Here is a 22,110-nt window from a genome sequence, read left to right on the forward strand (position 1 = left end):
AAACCTGCAATCCTTGCAATACAGGCACAATCAATTTATATAGATGGATATTTATCCAGATGTTCAAGGTTACAGTCATAGTGCCCAAGCCAGAGTCTCAGCCTGGAAACCTCTGGTTCTAAGAGTAGTTCACTCCAGTGCCACACTTCCACCCTTGGGATATATCACTCTAGCATTTTATCTAATAATACCTCCCTGTGGCAACCAAGAAACCTGCAACTGTATAAAAGAGTAACTATAACACCCAGTTAACTTAGACATATCTGAAATATGTGACATTGTCACAAAATGACGCAGAAGCCTCTGATATGGTGTTGTTTAACAACTTTTCTGACAGCAACCAGAATATTGAAATACTGTCCAGTCACCCTCAAAATAATTTCCAGCTTCTTGGATTTATTGCTGCCAACAAAACACTCACAGTAACAGCCATAAAAGTGATACTATAGAGTTTATTTAAAACCCACTTCTGTCTGAATGCCTTGTTCCATCAATACTCAAATAGTCTTGCAATTGGTGTACTGCTTTTCCTCATATTTTAGCAAGAGCTGCATCTCATTAGCCTGTAAGGACATGGAGCGCCCTTGCTCGTTGTCATTTGAAGTAGGGGTTGAATGAAACATTCAATGTGCATCACTTCCATTTATCTTGATAATCTTAATATCTCGACTCCATTACATGAATGAATTGTGCTTCATTTAATTTAATACTACCCAAAGAGGCGTTTTTAAAAAGTAAAAGAAGTTCCTTACTAAACTTCCTTACACAAAGGTGAGGACAAAATACAATGCTGACAGACTAAATAGAGGTTTACACATTACTGAGAGAAGCAGTGACCCTGTGCACCCTTTCCATTTCCAGTATCTGCTTGAGCCTACTGCCATAAATAAAAAACAAGTTTCTGTGGTGGCATAACCAGCTAAAGCACTGTGGGTCACAGTCCACAATCAATTACTGAGCATTCTAATAGTGACTGTGGTAGGGTGTGCCACAATGCAGCATTGTGACTCATAGACTAATTTCATTTTGCCAGGTATTTCTGTCACATCACTCAATAGCAACTCCCCAGGTCAATCAGGTACTTGTGATCTGTCTGCACCAGCCGTATGTGCAGTGCTACGTAACAAAGGCACACCTCAGGTGGTGGACGTCAGAGAAAAACTACCAGTTAGCTGAATTAATTTGGTTAAGCTCCCTCTTCCCTGCTCTTCGTGTTCCCATAGTGTATTTTAAGGGCCACTTTACATGAAACTATCATTTCATTCATCCAAATCATTCTAATATCTCCTTTAATATTTAGCCAACTTTGATATGAACAGATGAATGTCGAAACATTCAGGCTGTTTAGAGAAAGTTCTCAACTGAACTAAACCCATGACTGCTGAAATCACATGAACAAAACTTCTTTGTGGAGCCTTGACACATTAGGAACAAACTGGCCATGTGAAGAAATCAATTTTGTTCCACAGTTGAGGAACTAAATAAACAAGTTTTGTTTTCTAGATTTAACTATTAAACATTTCTTGGGTGGAGGGGTTAGGCTGGTGGGTGATCAGAATAATTATTTGATACAGGACAGCCCAAAATACTGATAGCATGCCTGGAAAAAGATTGTTATATTTATTTCTTTAACTTTGAATATTTAATATTGAAGTAATGCTAATGTTTTTTAAAAGATTAACTAGCATATAGTTGACTGCCACAGTTTGCATTTATGGCTGACGTATGGTCTCCCCTGCAATCTTTACTTGCATGACCAGCAATAGTTTTCAACACTACAGTGCCACCTCTTGGCTAAATAATAACCTGCAATTGCAGTCAAATCCAAGAGAAGAAAAAGATCAGTCACTGGACAGCAAAGACAAAGAAACACACAAACACCAAGGAAATAACAATTCATATAAAATATTAACTTTAATAATCCAGTCATGTGCTCCATCTTGTTATTAAAAATGTATAAAAAACCTGTTTACATTATTGTAAAACGTTTTGACATTAATCACAGTTTGTTTCGGGGAAAAAACACCAAAATCTCACTTACAAAATCTAAAAAAGTAACAGAGCTTCAAAAAGTTGTGACCTTTAAGGAACTGTCAGACTTTAATGGCTTAAATACTGCTTTAAAATGTAGTCAAGCAACTTATCACTTTTTCAGGTCTAAATTCTAAATATGCTGGAATTAAATTGAAAAAACAACATTTTGTTGAGGTATTGATATCCTATTGGTTTCTACCTATAGTTCGTCATGTTGGAAAGTAAATTCTCTGGCAGATATATATCCGTCCCCATCTTCATCCTCGTTCTTGAAAATGTCTTCTACCATTTCCTCATGGTGTGTATCATTGGCAGAATATCCATGTTTCTCAAACTCTTTCTGCAGATATTCTTTCACCTGTCGCGAAAGAGAACACATAAGCATTCAAGTAAATCGTCATTTAAGAAAATGAATCATCGCATCTTCAGCTCACCAAGGCCTCTTGGACTATGTCACTGGGTCAATACCAGGCATTTCCCATAGCAATGAGGAATGTAAGGCTTCCTCCAGGAGGAGTGTCTGTTCTGTCCACCAGGACAGGAGAGACATTAGGTCATGCTCTAGCTACAGGCTCCATTTTTACTGTTCCTTCACCAAAGGCCAACAGGAGCAATTCATTTAGGATAGCCACGCAACTGTTGCACCGTGTGTCCATACCAGAACTGTGCAGTTTCAAGGTGAGACCACTGAATACAGTTCTATTTATCTTTGTAAAAATAGCTGAGAAAACCCCTTATACTGTCATGAGAAGAGGTGGCCTGGTTAAATGAAGGTATCGGACTAAAAGGACATCAAATGATTTTTATTCATTTCCGTATTTGAATCAAGTTACTCTTCTTTCTTTAAGTTTCAATCTCAATTTGTAGGATGTGAAATATTAGATTATACACCATACAGGAGACAAAGGATTGCAGAGGATGACCTGTGGGCTTCTTTAGAATACAAGCTTATTAATAAACTTTTCAAACCCTAAGAGAATGGGGGTCAGACACCATGTCAAAATTAAAAACAACCTAGATTACTGTGCATCAGGAACCAAGTTGTACGTCAACTGTCAGAGCTTTGTAGAATAAATCATTCACAGGAAACAATTTTAAGCAATATCACCTTGACATAGACGGTACCTTTCTGAGAAAGATTCTGAACTACACACCTCTTGTTTGGAGAGCTTCCAGTCATCATTCAGGTCCATTTCCCGGAAAGACTCATGAGACCTGGGACCATTTCTGATCTCCATGATCTCTATGTCGAAGACCAGTGTGCTCTCAGGGGGGATTTTTCCTAAATAAACAAACAGAGGGAGAACCCAATGAAAAACATTCTGTTACCCTGCTATGCTGAAGAACCCTTGTCTAACAGAACATGCTGTGTGACAACAATTTTAGAATTTTAAGTCTCCTGACTATGGCATGTGCAATCATAGGACGTGGAAACGTATTCAACTAATCGCAGTTGAAATTGAATTTTTGAAATTGACCCAAAGGTTTATAAATTGGTTAAGTTTGTTTTTTTGGGTAAATTCAGGTTAAATGTTTAGTGGGAAGAAAAATCATCACTGGACGTGAAGCTGCAAGTATAAATGATGATAAGCATTCATAACATGCAGTGCATTTGTAGCAAATGTCATGTATATAAAACAAAATATGTTTTCCTCTTTTTCTCAGCTCATTTTAAGTTTGTGTTCATAATTCTCAATACTTTTCAGGCCTTTTTGTGGGATTCAGCAGTTCTGTTATATAAAACTTTCCTTATCCATGAGGTAATGTAAAACAACATAGATTAAAGGGCATATTGGATTTTAAGGGTATGTTCCTTTAAAATGTTTAGGAATTCACAGCATAATTAGGACCAATAATGAATCCATAAAATTGAACCATTTAAACTGATAAAATAGATAAGCTATGTAACTGCTAGAATTACTGGAATATGAACATGTACTTGATTTTCCATACACTTTGGTGTATGGAAAAACCTAGGCAAGTCAGAATTTCTGGGCCCATTCAACATACGATTTACAATTTTTCCATGTCATCTCAAATTACCCATTTCTTAGAGAGTAGGATAGCCTGCTAAGCTCCCACAATCAAATTTGTAACTTGTTTAAGATAACCAACATGACTGAATATGGTTGGAGACAACATCTCTAAATTGCAGCCAAACAACCAACTAAAATAGACTGATGGATACGATGAATTGTAATTCTTCTGGCATTTGTGCAATAACTCAGCTAAGTCAGCCCACAGCCCTAATGCATTTTAATGTGCAACATTTTGATAAAGTTGGTTCCATAAGCTATGAGCCGAATATTTTGGAGGCACACAATACCAGTACATCTGCTCCATACTTGTATTTCTCCAAATGTGTTCATATAAGTGCTGGTTCTACCTTTTCCCTCCTTCCCATAGGCCAGAGCGGGCGGTACAGTCAGTTTCCTCCGTTCTCCTGCGCACATGTTCTGCAGCCCCTTGTCCCAGCCCTTGATCACCTCTCGATTCCCCAAGGTGAACCAGACCGGCTGCTTATCACCATGGACACGGCTGCCAAGAAACCCACAGCCACACAGATTCCATCACAGAGTTCTTTAAGGAAAACAAGGAGAGCATTGTAACACACCCCAGTCAACAGAGTTGATCTAAAATAAAACAATGGCAATAAAATTACATTTAAAAGAAAAATGACCTGAAAGCCATTTCATTCAAACAAAAGTACAGGGGAAGTGTCACTGGTCAACCTTATGCTACAGTTAATAAGTAAAATAATGCAATTGTTTAAATAAAACTATAACACCAGCCTATAAGGTTGCTCATAACGGTGTTCTCTTGGTCAAATTGCACAAGAACTGAACCTTCGTTTACAAAGTGAGAGCATTCTTAGCTTCATGAAGTAGCCCAACTGCTAGGCTACTTCATGAACAAACCTGGTATGCGTTTAACAGTACGTATCATAAACAAATCAATTGCCATATTTCCAACAACATGTTTTCATAGATATTTGCTTTAAAAAATTGTCCAATTGTTAATGTATCGCTTATAAAATCTTAATGGCATGCATACTAAAGGGAGCTGTGTGTTGCTTGATTCACGTGCGCTGTGCATGACAAAAAAAATGTATAACGTTGTCTTTGTAAAACATGTCCCGGTTAAACTGGAGTTGAAAACAGTCATGCACACCATGCATATCATATAATATGCATCGACAGATCACCTTGAATGAAACATAGTGCCATTGCTCTCCAGAAATCCCTCGTAGTGCACCAGGAGCATATCTCCATACTTAGACTTGCGGTGACACAGCAAAGGTTTGTGCAAAACTTCCATTTTCACCTCCGGCTCTGGTAGTTTTGCTCCCCTCACATTCAAGAAGAGTGATGTACAAAACCAGCTTAAAAAACTGAGTAACATTTCAGAATTAAAGAAGCAATATATGCATGAAGTAATACTAAGTGAATGTGTAACAGTTACGAATAAGCAATTCCTACTCACTGCAAACTACCTGAATACGTGGCAGACACGAAGTATCTAGTTGTTCATTCTATTGGCAACAAAAGTTTCCTTGTGTCTCTTACACAATTTCCTTTGGCCACGATTGGCGGATGTTTGCGGTAACTACGCCTCACATGTAATATCCCTCAGGATATTGGTTCATACGCCTGCTCATCTTAACGAACCCACCCAAAATCGGTTCGTTCACCGAATCGGCCGCAGCAACTGAGAAGATTTTTCTTTCCATGTGTCCACGTGATGTCACACAAACTGAATTGGGTTGGTCTTCCGGTCCAGTGATCATATGGATTACAATTCACGAAGTGTCTGCGCCCACAAACAGCGTAAAGGCAAATAAAAACACCGAGCTGCCTCTCAAAGTTGCGGGAATTGCGTTTTCGAATTAAAGGGAAGCCATCGGATATGTGGAGGTTTATATCTCATAATGATGCACTGTAACGTAAAGAGAAAATAAGTCATGGAGGGGATACTCTATAAGTGGACTAATTATATAAGCGGTATGTATGAACGAAGTATTGAAATCTAGCGACGTCGCTAGCTAGGCTGCGTATGATTTACTGGTTAATTATGCTGTTTGCTTGTGTCGAGATTTAGGCGATGGACGGTTTTAGACGTATCGGAGTATACTTTCCTGTATGTGTTGTGTTGTCACTTGTAGCTAACCAGCTAGCACTGCAGATCATATAATTAGTCGATTCAAATGTTGATAGTTGATACGATAGGGATGTTTGAACTGTAACTAGCTAACGTCGGCCAGTAATATATGAATCATATTTGGATGCAGAGTCCATGCTACAAATACTTATATGGCTCAAACAGCCACTCATACAAAGCAAAGCGCTGTTTTCAAAGCCTTGCGCATGCCAGCATCTCCCGGTTTAGCTTGAGTGGAGACAAATGATCCCTTGTGAAGCTTGTAATCCTCCACTGGAACATTCGACTGCTCGAGATCTTGCAGGACTTGTTTTAATCATTCGAGTAACCTAGTTCTGAAATTAATATGGTTATTTTCTTTCAGATTGAACATATCGATACTGTTCAGTCCCGGTAAACTAAGGCTAAATGCTGAAACTGTTAATGGGAGATAAAACATAACAAGATTAGGCATACCTATCCTTAGAAAATATACGTGTCGTTGCTGTGTTGTTATACCATGTGTCTTGAGCAACCGCAGTTTCTTGGTTTTACTTCCTTGGTCCATTGTCTGCAGGGTGGCAGCCCCGTTGGTTTGTACTGGACGGAGGAACACTGTCATATTACGACTCCCAAGAAGATGCATGGAAAGGATGCAAAGGAAGCATCAAAATTTCAGTCTGTGAAATTCAAGGTGCAGTAACTCATTAAAACATGTACTTCTATGGTAATACTAAATCTATATCTGTGTGATAAATTTGTACATGTTGAATCAACTTATGTAAATGTACTACTGTCATATAGGCTACATGCCAAAGAAATTCTTGCAGTGTTTTTATTTTAATTCATTGTAGTGCTCTGACAACCTGATAACCTCGGGCCCCCGTGTAAAATGTGCCATTCCCACAGTGCTGCTATTACACATCAAGTTGTACTCTCATCAGTCAAAGGTGTCCCTAATGATTTAAGGCTGAATTAAGCCTTTCTGTTGAGCTGTGAGTTAAAAAGTTCTGGATTTTTAAGGTCACAAAAAAATTGTTCTGGAGGAAAAACCTATTTCATCTTAGTTACATTTTACATTTTAACTTGTATGTGCAATCAGAGCTGAAACGTAATTATTAGTCAAGATGTTTTTGAAAAGGGCTGGGAAATACTCTGGGATACACATAAAATTATATGTATCAAACATGCAACAAGTAATGGCTCTACACTTACAGAAGTGAATTTTAAATGTTGAGTCTGTCCAACCAAGCACTGCTCGTGTGTACTTTGTTCGCATAGAATGCACGCATGATTTTCCTCAATAAACCCTTTGATTGTGTTTACAGTGCATGCCTCTGACTTCACACGCATGGACCTGACCATTCCCGGAGAACAGTATTTCTACCTCAGAGCCATCAATGCAGCAGAGAGGCAAAAATGGTTGGTTGCTTTGGGAACAGCAAAGGCCTGCCTCACAGACAACAGGACTAAGAGGGAGAAAGGTACATTCTGTTGTGTTTGTGTCTTTGCCTTAGGTCTAAGTATTCCCAATATCTTAAATATAACTCCTCCAGTTCATCTTTCTTTTCCCACTGTTTTCTGTCTAACCACCCACCATCGACTGCCCTCTGCGCCTTCACCTAGAACGCAACCCCACCCGCACTATTCATTTCTTCTTTCTCTTTCTTGCCCAATCAGAGCTCCAGGAGAGCACAGAGGCCCTGAAAACCAAGATGTCTGAACTGAGGCTGTACTGTGATCTCCTCCTGCAACAAGTGAACAAGATCAAGGAAGACTCTCAGAGTGAGGAACCAGGAGCTGTTGTGCAGGTGAGCAGCCAGCAGAGCTCACGGTGAGGGTGGAAACATAGTCCAGCCTAATTGGATGTCTCCTACTTCCTCCCCTGAAGGACATTAATGCACCTGCTAATGATTAAGTTCCAGGATAACTTTTATACTGCCTTTGCATGTAACAGGTTGGTGAGGGTGTGGGACCACTGGTGAAATCCACCTGTACAACCTTCCTGAAGACCCTGGAGGAGTGCATGCAGATCGCCAATCGAGCTTTTAACCCTGACCTGTTGGCCCAGAGCCCGCCCACGTCACCCCCTGTCGCCGCCATCAAACCGCACAAGGTTAGAGAATCATTCAAACGTCAGAACTTTATTGTTTATGTATAAAAAAATAACAATATACAGGACATCCCAGGTGGACTGTGTAGCTAAAACCAGTGGCGGCGGGAGGGAGGGGCTAGCGGGGTCTTAAGCGGGGTCTGAGCCCCCCCCCCCCCCCCCCCCCAAACCCCCCATCCCCTCAAACCCCCAGTAATTTTGTGATGAAAAATATTTATGGAATAAAAAAATATATATATATATGAAGACATCGGACTGACTTATATGTAACAAAACTAAACTATGAAATCATATTTTTCATTTACATAAGTGATAATAACCGTTGACCTTTGCCGCTTGTTGTGTGATTTGATTGGTTGGTTCGTATTATTATTATCTCCGCCAGGCGAGAGCCTGGAGGGGATTATGCGTTTGGTCGCATGTGTGTGTTTGTGCGTTTGTTTGTGTGTTTGTCTATCTGTCCGCTAATCTCGCATACTACTGGGCCGACCGAATACTTGTTGTACATGCTGGCAGCAGGCCAAGGACCAGAATTCTCGAATATTTTGCAAATCGGTGAACAAGTATTTCATTTGAATTAATTTCCATTTAAATACATTGAGTTCTAACTCCGTCCTCACTCCTCCTAACCGGCCGGTAGGGGCCGCAAGTCAGCAACTGCTTCCTTTTGGAATGAAAGACCAGCGATGTAAAATATCAATTTCAACGTTTTGTTGCCATTTTCACGTTGAAATTGATATTTTACATCGCTGATATTTCTGAATTGTTCCCGTCCAGATTTGAAACGAAAGTGCCAGACGATAACGTCAACGTTCTACCGTGGCTGATATGAATGACATTAGCTAACATGTCACCACCTTTAGCGTTACTTCACTGAATCGGCGTTTTTGGGATTTTCAGGGCCACATGGTAAAAACTTATTGTATTTGTATTTGTCTGGTTGCATTGATTGTGTAGCCTCTATTGTTGCATCAGCAAAGCTAACACGCCTGGTGGAGATCTGCACTCTACTGAGTGCACTCTTCTTGTTGCAAGTGTGATTGCATGTGCGTGATAACGTTAACGTTAGTCTAGCAGTTTCTAAACTAGCAGTTCCTACAAGTCTTCGAATCGATTCGGTGAAATACAATAAGTATTCGATGCAAATCACAACAACAGGCGGATCGTTCTCATGTGACTGGTGAGTACATCAGTCTTTGTTGATATGCAGGTTTAAATGACTTATTAATGTTTGCATAGGTCAATCATACCGTCAGTATTTAGCCTATGTGTGTGTGAGTTCAGTGTTTTGGGAGGAGGAGAAAGAAAACTTATAGGCCACCTATCCCGACGTGATAGACGATTGTTATGTCCAGCGACTCCACAATGCAGCCTGTAGCTAACTCTGTTAGCTAAAGTGTCTTCTGCAACATTAGCTACGATTTGTTTTGCGAGTGAATGTTTTCTTTCTGAAGCTTGTCACTGTCTGAACGAGCTGCATTAATATTTAAGTTAGCGTCGCGAGATGAAAGTAGGCTACTTCTGCCATGTGCTGTGTGCCTCTGGCTAGCTACAGCTGGCAGGCAGCTGCTGCTAGCTAACAGGAGTTGTGTATTTCTGTTTCCAAGAGGCTTTACATTACCATATTCAACTCTAGCCAGTGAGACAGTCGTTTTTGCTCACAGCTACAGTATTTTGTAAATCCACAGATACTTTCTGTGGTGACAATGATTTGGATTGTGATTGTTTGTTCGTGCTTGTTGTCGTAAACTTTTTGTATGCATTTGAATTGTTCATTCTAAATTCACGGAATTAATTGTGCTTGCGTTATTGCATAACGCTAAACATTTAGTAACGTGCATTTCAATTATGTAGCGTATTAGGCCGGGACCATTGAATCTCGTTTTTCTGTTGTATGTTGCGTCAAAATTCATTAGCACCTGCTACAAACAATCCAGCCCCCTGTAGCTCCCCCAATCACAATTCTCTGGCGCCGTCGCTGGATAAACCATTTAGCTTTTTGCAGCCATGCTCCCTACATTCCAGAATCAAAATATGTCCACTCTGTGTTCATCTGTGGCTGGGATTTCTGCTATATTATGTACAATTTGATTCATTAGCCTGGGGATGGCAGATTTCGGTTGGTAGGGTTCCCCCCTCATTGTATTGAGGAATTCCTCTGGTTGATTATCAGCTGTGATCTCCTCCAGCACCATGACTTGTATCTTAGCTTGTGGATTACACAGTAAAAATAACTGGCAGGTGGAAACATACTCTTTGGATCATGCAAGATTGGTTTCTTTCTCTCAAAGTGACAGAGGGTATGGTAGCAATAGGATGGGGGCTGCACATAGAATTGGGCTTTCCAGATTTGGAGAAAAGTAAATTAGGGGGAAAGAATGAATTTGAAAAGACTGAATATAATTACATGGACATTCTGCTTTCAGAGCAGGAGGCCAACAAATGCCACATATTCAGAATTTAGTGGCATGATTTAAATTCTTCATTTGTCCAACAGGTCAGGCCAGTCCACCAATCAAGTCAAAGTCTTGTGGAGAAGTAGGTTGTTCCCACTTTTCTTGATATTGGTTAAGATTGCGGTTATGTCATAATGTCTTGTTTTTGTAAGTGTTCCTGTGCAAGCTGAATTACGGTGCATTATTTATCTGTCTATACAAGCAATTTACATTGCTTAAGTTCCAAAGACATTCAAGAAAAACACAATGTATTTTTTGATAGGAAATTACTCTCATTAGGCCCCTGTGTATGTTGTTCAGGATAATGACTTCTTCACCATAGACCCAGGTTACCTCAGGAATGATTCTGATTTCTGCTTTGGGTTGTTTAGGAGGAAAGAAATGAACATCTCAGGAAGTGTCACAGATTTGGCTCAGGAGAGACCTGAATCTGGACCTGTGACACCCGAGCAGCCCAGGCCACCTCCACTAGACACACCACCCCAGACTGAAGGTACGTCCTCTCCTCACAAATGTTGGGCCTGAGTACAAGCTGAAGTATGACTTTCCTGTAGTGGAGAACAGTCAGTTTCGTGTAATGTAATCATTGTATTGTATTTTAGTTGTATTTGTGTGTATTATTTATACTGTATATGGTTTTGGTGTGTTCCATGAGTTCTCATGTGCAGTACACTGAAACTAGGTAAGGTAATCATGACACTGAAGGGTGGGTTTGATTATTTGCATATGCAGTGCTCTCTGTTCATGGAGAGAGGTAGACCTGATACCCATTTACTTTAATGTGGTGTGGTGCTTAGAGGGTGGCCCAGTTGGGGCGGGGCAAAAGGACCCTGAAGACATTGTGGACACACATTCCCAAGATGGCCAGGCCTCGTCTGGAAAGGAGCTGGTTGAAGGAGGGGTGGAGGAGGACACAACAGCAAACTTGCTTGAGCAGGAAAATCAGCATGATCAAGTCCAACTGGAAGTAAGCCCCAGCCTGCCCCATGACCAGCCAGACGCTGCCCCTGATCAAAATGAGGGAGAGCAGGAAATCAGTCCTGCTACACCGAAGGTAAAACAGGAAGAGCAGGAGCAGGTGGACACCTTCTTCAGCACTATGAGTCACAGGTATGAAGAACCACCTCCGTGAAGGCCTCATCAGGGCAATGTTCAAGAAATACTGAAATTATGTCACTGTAGTATCAATGTGATGGCAGCAAAATTGTTTTCACAAAAAACATTCTGAACATTGTTTTTTGTGTGAAAAAGGTGTACAGTGTAGTGTATGGTGTATGTATGTACACCTCATACAGTATTATAGTATGTTGTGTAGTATCATGGTATGATGCAGTACATCATGTAGTGTACTGGTAATGTGTAAGAAGTGTATGTGTGAAGCGCACAGTAGTAATGGCAGTTCATCAGTCAAATTAATAGATTCCGTTTTCTCGAATGGACACACTGTCAAAGGAAGGGAATCTCAGTGCGTCTGAGTATCGTCATGCTATTCGTAAATCGCTAGTGTGTATCTTACTTCAAATAAATATTACAGAACTCTCTGCAATGCTCTCCTTTGAATAGCTTTGTTTAAATCTGTATATTTGTGGTTTTATTACATTTATATTCCTAAGATTTCTTACGATAGTGTTTTTAAAAAAAATCACAGAATCAATGTAATTTTTAATGTGGAATTATTTTTATCATCCAGATGGAGGACCATTGCATACCATGTGAAAAGAAACGATTATCTTAGAATTGTCTTATCTGCAGTATTTGCAAACTTCCATGCTTTATGCACAAATCACAACACAACAAAAGAACAGGTTCTATGCAAACATTCATAGCTGGAAGCACACTGAAGAACGCCTTCGATGGTTAGACCTGCTTATAGAATCAGTCTTTATGTGAAATGTTCAGATTTTGTTCAGGTGAAATGAAATGTGTGGCTTCCTTGCTCCAGTTGTAATGTGCCTGATTTGTTGTTGGGATGTATTGACCTTAAATAAAAACACTGACTTTGACTTTACCATCCATGCACTAATCTTCTCTCCTTGTTTTGAATGTTTTTCTGACTTTTAGATTTAGTGATATAAGACTGGAGGACGACAGTGGTATCCCCACACAGCCCTTTTTGGATTCTTGCTATGCTTTAGTGCCAGTATTAGGTAGGATGGCTATATTCTCTCCCTCTATTCTCATCTGTCAGGGACTCTTCTTTTTTCACTCTCTTTTCTCCTGGGGTTTTCAGATCTCAAAGGTGCTTTGCGTGCATCAAATGCTCTGACATCACACATATATATACACATATATATATATGTCATATGTATGCCATGTTCAACAAAGCAGGTGAGAACAGTTCAGGTAAATAATGTGTTGTTCATAAGTAGCTGTGCATATCTATAAAACTGCTTTGAACACTGCTTATAACATCTGTTTCAGATGAGAAACTGACATGGGAAATATTTAATGAACAAAATTCAGATATAGATTAGAAACCTGCAACCGACGCAATTTTGCCTGCAATCAGCTGTTGAAAGATTGTTGCAGCTGTGATCATCACAACAATCCTGTGACATTAATTTTATCTGCACATTTGTGTAAATGAAAACACATTTTTAAAAACCAGTATCATCTTCACTACCTCCTGGCGTCCCCAGTATTTCCCCCATGCATGCTGTATCGCTGTGGTGATGGTTGCCAGTGACTTCATACTTAATTCTCTGTCTACATTCACTCTGAATCTAAATCGAAATTATGGTGGGTCTGCTGGAATACATTGCATTCTCTCACGCTACGTTGAATTTATGGGTGTGGGCGGTTGGAGTGGGGTGGGGTCTGCTGTTACTGTTTGATTATGAAGCTTTATAGCACAGTGCAGTGACATATTGTCAGACCTTAGATAATGCATGAAAAAAGGCTGAATTGATAGAAGCAGTGGGTGATGCAATTGCCTGTTTGGCACAGACTTGGTATTTCTCTTAAAATAAATGACAAATGGGTAGCAGTGTTGCTCCTGCAGTTATCGGCAGTCTTTGCACATGTATCTGGCAGGTGTACAGCTACAACCGGCAGTACGCAAGTCTGTTTGTAAAAGGCAGGAGCTGGCATTCTTAGGTACAGGAGCAGCACTTGTTCATTGCTGTCAACTAGAGAGCAATTAACATGTGTGTCTGTCCAAAGACCTCTGGTTTGAGAAGAATCAGACTTGCATTACAATATTGATCTTTGTAGAAAGATTATATTTTACACTCCGGTATTTCATGAAACTATATGGGTTAAGTACCCTGTTCTAGTGTAAATATGCTGGTTGAATGCAGCCTGCAGTCATGTGGTTACAAGTCCAGTCCAGTTTCCACTGCAGTACACTGTCACCCTGTATTACACTCAAAGACAAAGACATGCTGCACAGAGTAACTCTATGTATAAGTATGTATTTACATGTATTTCTAAATGTATTGTCAAAAACAGATTTTTGTCACTCACAATTTGTACAGTTCTGTAATTCTTATATTAGTATTATATCCAATTTGTTATTGGAACACAAACTATCATTTTGGGTGGCATGTGAAATTTGCTATGAAACTGATCTAAATGCATTGTAAGCTGTTGAATTTATCACCATACCTTGCAATCATCAAATTCCATATAAAACTGCATTTTTGTCAAGGAACACTGATTAATGAAATGTGATTTTTATTTTAAAAAATATTAGATAGTCTGTCAACATGCAATAGCTCAATAAATGACTGTACAAAAGTAATTATTTAAATTCACTCATACATATCCTGCACAATTCATATATGAAAGTGGTAGAACTCCTTCTATGCTTTAATTAAAATGAGTATGTTTCTGTATACCTGCTGAAAATTGTTCTCAGCACTAGGATGACGTTTGACTCTCTTTCCTCAGACAAGCTGGGCCCCACTGTATTTGCTCCGGTTAAAATAGATTTTGTGGGCAATATTAAGGTAAGAATGTCTGAAAAGCATGTGTATTTCATGAATATTGGCACACCGCATTTTGGAATGTGAAGCTAGGCTCAAGAAGTTAATTGGATACCAAAATATTGTGGGCATTGAGGTTTCATGTGTTGTTCTTCTCATGGTAACAATGGCATGATTTTTATTTGCTTAGCCAATGCACTTTCGTAATTTTATGGTCTTCTAAATTTCCTTCCGATTTCAACCAACATGTATTGTTTGGAAATATAACCATAATTTGTTCATTAGAAGTACTTAACAGAAAAATATTCAAGGATGCAGGACACTGTGTCCAAAACGGCTTACTTGCCTACTGTTGAGTATATAAGTTGAGTACACTGGATGAGAAAGTTATGTAGGCAAAAGTTTCTCAGTATATAGTGTACTTAAAATGCCTGAATGATATCCTGATTTCCGGGGTTTTGCTGAGTGTATTCAAGAACACACTTTTCAGGAAGTAAACCAAACTTTTTAGGTGGGCTCACAGAGGGAGGAAGAGGTGGAGCCATCTTTGGGTCCATGAAATCAGGGAGGAAGAGGCGGGGCCTTTTTGCTGCAAGGGCAGAACACCTTATGATGTTTCCGCAGTACTGTTGGAAAATAGTAGAGGATATTTTTTTGCATACTGCCCATCTTGTACTAAAGAATACACATGAAACAGTAGTCAGTATGCTTAGCAGACTGTACATATTTTGAGGACACAGTAGTTAGGAGGCTGTTCTGGACATGGCCTAAATGTGGGAGTCAAAGAGGTAGTTTCTCAAAATGTCCACAAGGCGGCATTCCCACTTCCTCTAAAATATAATAAAATGTCCAAAACATGGAAATAACCATAGAGACTCTGTGAAAGTATGCAGTGTTTTGCTTACATATTTAATTTAGTCCTTTAATGCAACCAGTTGGCTGAAGTTAATGATTGTGTAGTTATTATTTCTTGTTAATGCAGCACACGGGGATTTTCAAACTAAAGTGGACATGCTGTTAGACGCAAGACAGGTTGCATCATTTATTTACTTTTTTATTGATAGCCCTCATAAGAGTCATCTTTCATTAAAAGATCCATCAAATTAAGTTCTCAAACCACTTCATAACCATTTTGCTCTGTATTTATGTGTCTGAAACCCCTCCTTTATTAATTTCTGCAATGGCTAACTGAAGCTATACCACACAGCAGATCCTGCACCCAATTGTTCTTTCAATGCAAGAAAAGAGACTATTTTTAAAGCTGTCAGACCAACCTCCATATCTCATGTAATCTCCCAGTGTGTTGCCAAAGGAGACTACATGTAAAGAAACCGTGAAAGAATCGTACATTTTTAGTTGCTATTTACTGAAGTGCTTCAATTAAATACCTTGTTCAAGAATACAATGGCAGTGCAACACTTGGGATCTGAACCTGCAATTTCTGACTTATAAGACCAGCTCCTTAGCCATGATATGACACTCCAAAAAAAAACCTTGTTTAGCTGTCTTAGGTTTTTATGTATCACATACAAATGTTCTCACGTCCCTGACTCTTCTCTGCGTAAAATGAACAAATTGGCTTTAAGAATGAGGTCTGTCTGACGTGATGGTGAAGTGGGTGTTCTGCAGCTGATGTGGATGCTGTGGTGTCTGCCTGCAGAAAATCAATCAGAAGCTGGTGTCGGATCCAGACTGCTTCCCTACGCTGCAGACGATGGTCCTGCACGAGGTGGAGGCGGGCGTGGCCCAGGTGCGCAACTCCGCCACCGAGGCCCTACTGTGGCTCAAACGAGGCCTCAAGTTCCTCAAGGAGTTCCTGTCCGAATTGAACGCAGGGGAACGGGACATCCATGCTGCCCTCAGTAAGTGTCCCAACAAAGTATTAAAATAAAGTTCACTCAGGGAGTCCTATGGTCGAGTCTTCATGTAGAGCAGGAGGGTCAGGGTCTGCTGCCGATTCTGTTGATTCAGTCCTAGCAAGGTGTGTGGACGCTTTTGCCAATCAGTGACTGAACTTAAGCACTAAACCCCCAAAAGCCAGCAGACACTGCGGCCCTCTCAGAGGTGATCACTGACAGAGGATATTCGGTGTGTCTCCTGCCGGAGTGTTCACATAGTGTATGGCCAAAAGTCTGACAAAATTCGAAATGCAGTTAGTGTTTCTCCACAAACTGATAGCTGTTTCTGTTGTCTCTTCCTTGGCCTCCTCCTCTGCAAACTTGTAAAAAATAAAGTTTTTCCAAATTCTCTGTCCTTGCAGACAATGCTTATGGGAAGACCTTGCGGCAGTACCATGGATGGGTTGTACGAGGTGTCTTTGCTGTAAGTTGAATAAGCTCTGTGTTTAGTTTAATTTTGTCTGTATCATTAGTAAAATCCCCTCACTGTGTGTCTTGTGTCTCTGTCCTCAGCTGGCATTAAGAGCCGCCCCATCCTATGGCGGCTTCATGGCAGCGCTGGTCACCAAGGAGGGGGATGAGCTGAAGGAGGGATTTGACTCTGGCATGCGCAGGGACCTTGGGCTCTACCTGCCTGCAATGGAGAAGCAGCTGGCTATGCTGGATGCTCTGTATGATGAGTACGGTCTTGAGTCTGATGAGGTGGTGTGAGCAGGAGCATGCTCAGTGAGGCCATGATGTGGTGGGGAGTGTGGCAGTGGAGTATGCTCAAAAGGGATGTTAACCGGAACATGCTCAGTGTGAGGTGCGAAGGCAAGAGGATTGGTCAGTTTTGAGGGAGCTCTGTGGATTAAGCATGCTCAGAGGAGATGTGAGGACGGAGCATGCTCAGTCAAGACTTTTCAGTGTGGAGCATGTGGAGTGAAGGGGATTTGGAGCCGTGAGGACTGAGCATGCCCAGTGAAGGTGGCACATGGTCAGTGAGAGCAGTTCAGTATGAGCATGCTCAGTGGAGGGGTTTTTGGAACTGCTCAGTGAAGTACCAAGAGGACAGAGCATGCTCAGTTTGGGAGTGTGGAGGTGGAATATGCTCAGCTGGGATGAAATGCGGTTCTTAAGACATAATAGTTCTTAAGTTCAGTGTGTGCTCACTTGTGAGACTCCTATGCCTGAACGCTAGACACCAGTTTCATCTTACATCTTTCATCTTGTTCAATGATGATGTCCTACAGATATTTAAACTATGCTACTCTGTTACATCTTGGCGGTGTAAAGGTTTCTCCTGTAACTTTTATAGGTAAGGGCTACAGTTTTATTGTTAAGACTAAAGTCATATGTACTATTTTGGCAACTTTTTGTATTTTAGTTAGTTCAGTTTAATATATTTCCAAGAAGCATAACAAAAATTTTGTCTTTTAATACGAAGTCTTCAAAAGGAAATACATAAAGGGATAAATGTGTTCTACATTACAGGCAAGCAGGCAGCTCGCTCACATCACATTTGCAGTATAGTTGTTGAATAGTCTGCAATTGAGAGATGTGCCACATTGCATCTAGAACAGACAGATCTTCAGCATCTGTGCTTAATGAAGCTGTCTGAGCATATGTAAGATGTGAAGGTGCTGATCAGACGGTGGAAAGCACAACTCGAGGCTTGTCACATTGTGCGATTTTATTGCTATATGCTATATGTGTCTTGGGTGCTGGAGACAGCAGTCTTGTTTAACAGCGTAATGTCGCCAACTGCAAGTACCCCCAGTAAATATTTGCTGTGCTTCCGTGCAAATTGTTGCAGTATTGAGCGAGAGAAACAATTCTTTTGTCAATGTTTTGTGCGTTTGCGTCGACGGGCCTCACAGGGTTAATGTGGCTGCATTGGGCGTACAGGTGGCCTCTGTGCAGGTGTCCGCACTGATGTCAGCTTGAGCTGGCAGTGCCAAATGGAACAAGAAGAGCGATGAACAGAACGTGCAGTAACAGTCCTGCTGCTCGTTAGCTGCAAGGCTTGTGTAGCCAACTATATACAACTTCAGAAACTACTGGTCATCCACATGCACAAATGATACAGACTATGTAGAAATGTCATATTTTAGGCACTTTATTTATTCTTTTTTTTAATGAGAGATGAAAAGAATTCTGAAATGCGCAGGTAGGAGTGTCAGACCCAGCTCATGGAGAGGCCATGGGAATGCTGTTTTTGTTCATGCGTTGTTTAATTCTTTGTTAACTGAGGAATTTACTCAATTTGCGGGTTTTTTATAGCATGGATGCGTTACAGTTGAAGGTTGTACATGTGCCCTATACTGAAATATTTCACCATAGTGCATTTTAGGTAATACACCACTGTAAGTGAATACAGTTAGTTCGTTGAACTTATTGACCCAGAATAATTCTTTGGAACAAACACAAGCTTGCCCAGCAGCCTGCCAGGGACTGGCACTGAGGTACTACAGTCATGTCCAGGTAATTAACCAGTGCATTGTATAGTGAATTTTTTAAAATGTTTATTTTATTTTGAAGGAAACAGAATTTGCCAATGTAGTTAACTTATTTATACCTATTTTGTATTATACACAGTATTTGTCATAAATATGTGCATTGAAATAATTGAATATGGATTTGTGGCCTCAAGGGATTTTGTTTTGCTTTATTTGTTGCCATTAGACCGTTCTTGCTTTGTGAATGTTTTTATAATTATGTCTTCATGTGTTTTTTTTTATTTACAGCATGACTGTATTGTTTAGTATGAGTGAAACTTTTAACTAAGGCTTGAAGTACCATTTTCTCTGCAAAGTGTGGTGGGGAATATTCCACCTAAAAATCTGAGTTTTATAATTTTCTACATTAAGTTTTCTAGATCCATCCGGATATATTTTTTAAATGGATCCCCAGTCTCAACATGATGCATGAGATCAGAACAGCATGTAGTTCAGAATCACACATTTGAATTCCCTTGCACCTAGTCATCTACTTGTCTTGCTTGACCATATAATGATTTTCAAAATTGTACTTGAATCAACTGGAGATTTTGGCTTAGTTTGAAGGTAATAATTGTCAAAATAATTCACTTAACAATTTAAAGTTTAGCTACCCGTACCTCTTTCGATTTTTTGGCTAAAAGTATCACACCACACTCCACTCTGTCTCCAAAGGGGCTTGAGTGGAGCTTTAGTACCTCTCTAAGGTCTGTGGGAAGGTATGTGAATTGCTTTGGAATTGTATAACATGCCTATTCCAAAATTGTTTGTGTCAGGGAAATATCTGTAAAATTAATCATAAACCTACACAGTAATTATCGTTCCATGTTAAATTATTATGGGATTGCATGGCAAAAACAAAGTGAATTGAAGTCACTTTGTGCAAGGCAATTTTTATGTTGTTTAAGCATGAACGTTTTTATTTACCATTGACTCTCATACATTTGGACAAAAGTCATAACATAACATAAAAACTTGAGTATTTTTGCAAAAATAAAAAAAATGGATGGTCAATTTAAATAGAAAATCGTGAAATTGTAATTTTCTGGTTGGAATACCCATTTAAATTCATTACTCAAATTGAAGGGGAAAGCACAGTTTCCTGAAGAGAATGTCTGTGAGTCTGACCAAGGACCAAGCAATGCAACCAAAATAAAACAACAATCTGAATGTCATCATTGTTACCAGACACTTATGTAGAATTAAAGCATACTTTCAATGGCTCAACAGGACTTTGAATGCAGTAAATATAAAAGCATTAGCTGTCTCAGAGTCTCAGCCTGTGTACGATCTCTGAGTATTAGTAAAATGTAATATTATTATTATTATTATTATTATTATTATTATTAATAATAATAATAATAATAATAATAATAAAAATAATTTCTGCAATTTTATTTTTTACAAGTATTAAAGAAATGAAAATGTATCTGTGCCTGTTATTTGTACATGTGCTGCATAGATGTTCTGTATGTATACACTCACCGGCCACTTTATTAGGTACACCTTGCTAGTACTGGGTTGGTCTTCTGCTGCTGTAGCCCATCTGCTTCAAGGTTCGACATGTTGTGCATTCAGAGATGCTCTTCTGCATACCTCAGTTGTAACGAGTGGCTATTTGAGTTACTGTTGCCTTTGTATCAGCTCGAACCAGTCTGGCCATTCTCCTCTGACCTCTGCCATCAACAAGGCATTTTTGCCCAGAGAACTGCCGCTCACTGGATATTTTCTCTTTTTCAGACCATTCTCTGTAAACCCTAGAGATGGTTGTGCGTGAAAATCCCTGTCGATCAGCAGTTTCTGAAATACTCAAACCAGCCCGTCTGGCACCAACAACCATGCCACTTAAATCACCTTTCTTCCCCATTCTGATGCTTGGTTTGAACTTCAGCAGATCGTCTTGACCATGTCTACATGCCTAAAAGCATTGACTTGCTGCCACATGATTGGTTGATTAGATATTTGCGTTAACGAGCAGTTGAACAGGTGTACCTAATAATGTGGCCGGTGAGTGTATATGCATGTGTTGTAGTTAATCAGGTGCACATAAGTCCTGCAGAGGTAGAATTACACAGGGTACCACTGGTGTTGGTCACCATCCTGCTTTCTCCATTATATCGGTCTTCGTCTTTTTAAATGTTACTTTGCTGAAGTTTCCGATGGCCTTCATGATGGTGTTACTCATGCATTAATTAATGTCTAACGATTTAACCCATGCTATCCCACAAATCTCACACATGGTGTAAACTAGTGGTTTTTAAACCTTACACTGTGTTACTAAGCACTTAATTGATCAATTAAAACAGCTCATAAGATTGAATTGGTTACTGATTTTAAGGTGAAAATGAAAACTAGCAGACACTATGACCCACCAGGATCAGAACTGGGAACCACTGGTTTAGATGGTGTGTGTTGAAAAGATTTAGCATGGAGTTTGTGTAGTGTGCTTACTTTATGGGGAAATGTTCTGATATTCACACAACAGCCAATCACCTCACACAACCTTGAAAGCTTATGACATCACCTCACGTGTATAGCACACGTGAAAAACGTACACACCCTACGCCTCTCTGTGTCAACAGATTCGCACACCCAACATCAATCATTCCACCCATTCTCACAGCTTAGAGAGGCTCCTGATTCATGGACTTGTGCTGTATTCTTCAGTGTTGATTTAGGACAGCTTAGTTTTAGTGGGGGACATGTATTGGTGGCACAGTGTGTGTTTGTATGCGTCTCCTGCCTGGCTGGTGTGCCCTACACGCCTGGCATTCCTTCCTATAGGTCAGGGATTTTCACCAGGCCTCATTCGGCAACTGGACTCCCGCCCACTTCCTGTTCTATCTGCCCCTCACTGCATCTCATCCTGCCCCCTACATGGCAGCTGTAATACAACACTCCAAAATCTGCTCTAAAACAATCACCATTTTTACTGGAAAACTGCACGGATGGTATTAATTTCATGGTACCCTTCCAAAGTCACAGGCAGTTGGCGTAGGTTAAAGTTCAAAGGTAATAGTGAATGTCCAGACTTGTATTCAATGGGGACAAAACATTTACACAGAAGCT

At 40.0% G+C, this 22,110-nt stretch overlaps 2 protein-coding genes across 5 annotated transcripts; one reads left to right on the forward strand and one right to left on the reverse strand.

Annotated features, from left to right (window-relative positions):
* Positions 1 to 1,889: 1,889 nt before the first annotated feature.
* Positions 1,890 to 5,584, reverse strand: fkbp14 (FKBP prolyl isomerase 14). Of its 4 annotated transcripts, none has more exons than XM_035428273.1 (5): positions 5,518 to 5,579; positions 5,240 to 5,383; positions 4,421 to 4,572; positions 3,189 to 3,316; positions 1,890 to 2,392 (listed from the first exon to the last, which is right to left on the reverse strand). In XM_035428273.1, exons 2-5 carry the CDS (start codon positions 5,350 to 5,352, stop codon positions 2,234 to 2,236), a joined length of 552 nt encoding a protein of 183 aa, XP_035284164.1. In that variant the 5' UTR covers positions 5,353 to 5,383; positions 5,518 to 5,579; the 3' UTR covers positions 1,890 to 2,233. The 4 variants fall into 4 exon arrangements, with proteins under 4 accessions (XP_035284164.1, XP_035284147.1, XP_035284156.1 ...); XM_035428256.1 differs by having other exon boundaries at positions 5,240 to 5,425; positions 5,518 to 5,560; XM_035428265.1 differs by having other exon boundaries at positions 5,240 to 5,425; positions 5,528 to 5,545.
* A 119-nt stretch (positions 5,585 to 5,703) lies between these two features.
* plekha8 (pleckstrin homology domain containing, family A (phosphoinositide binding specific) member 8) lies at positions 5,704 to 20,216 on the forward strand. Its single transcript, XM_035428234.1, has 13 exons — positions 5,704 to 6,035; positions 6,749 to 6,865; positions 7,500 to 7,655; positions 7,852 to 7,982; positions 8,129 to 8,287; positions 10,782 to 10,822; positions 11,112 to 11,233; positions 11,538 to 11,850; positions 12,802 to 12,887; positions 14,632 to 14,690; positions 16,327 to 16,528; positions 16,927 to 16,988; positions 17,078 to 20,216. Exons 1-13 carry the CDS (start codon positions 5,996 to 5,998, stop codon positions 17,273 to 17,275), a joined length of 1,686 nt encoding a protein of 561 aa, XP_035284125.1. The 5' UTR covers positions 5,704 to 5,995; the 3' UTR covers positions 17,276 to 20,216.
* The last annotated feature ends 1,894 nt before the right edge of the window (positions 20,217 to 22,110 follow it).

The sequence above is a fragment of the Anguilla anguilla genome, chromosome 1, assembly GCF_013347855.1.
Source record: "Anguilla anguilla isolate fAngAng1 chromosome 1, fAngAng1.pri, whole genome shotgun sequence".
Lineage (NCBI taxonomy): Eukaryota > Metazoa > Chordata > Actinopteri > Anguilliformes > Anguillidae > Anguilla > Anguilla anguilla.

Coding starts and splice junctions, on each gene's coding strand:
- fkbp14 (XM_035428246.1), bottom strand. CDS start 5,436: ATGTTACTCAGTTTTTTAAGCTGGTTTTGTACATCACTCTTCTTGAAT. Junction 3,317..4,420: donor CTATGGGAAGGAGGGAAAAG/GTAGAACCAGCA, acceptor TTGTTTATTTAG/GAAAAATCCCCCCTGAGAGC. Junction 2,393..3,188: donor GGAAGCTCTCCAAACAAGAG/GTGTGTAGTTCA, acceptor CTTTCGCGACAG/GTGAAAGAATATCTGCAGAA.
- plekha8 (XM_035428234.1), top strand. CDS start 5,996: ATGGAGGGGATACTCTATAAGTGGACTAATTATATAAGCG. Junction 8,288..10,781: donor CCGCCATCAAACCGCACAAG/GTTAGAGAATCA, acceptor TTTGTCCAACAG/GTCAGGCCAGTCCACCAATC. Junction 10,823..11,111: donor AGTCAAAGTCTTGTGGAGAA/GTAGGTTGTTCC, acceptor TGGGTTGTTTAG/GAGGAAAGAAATGAACATCT.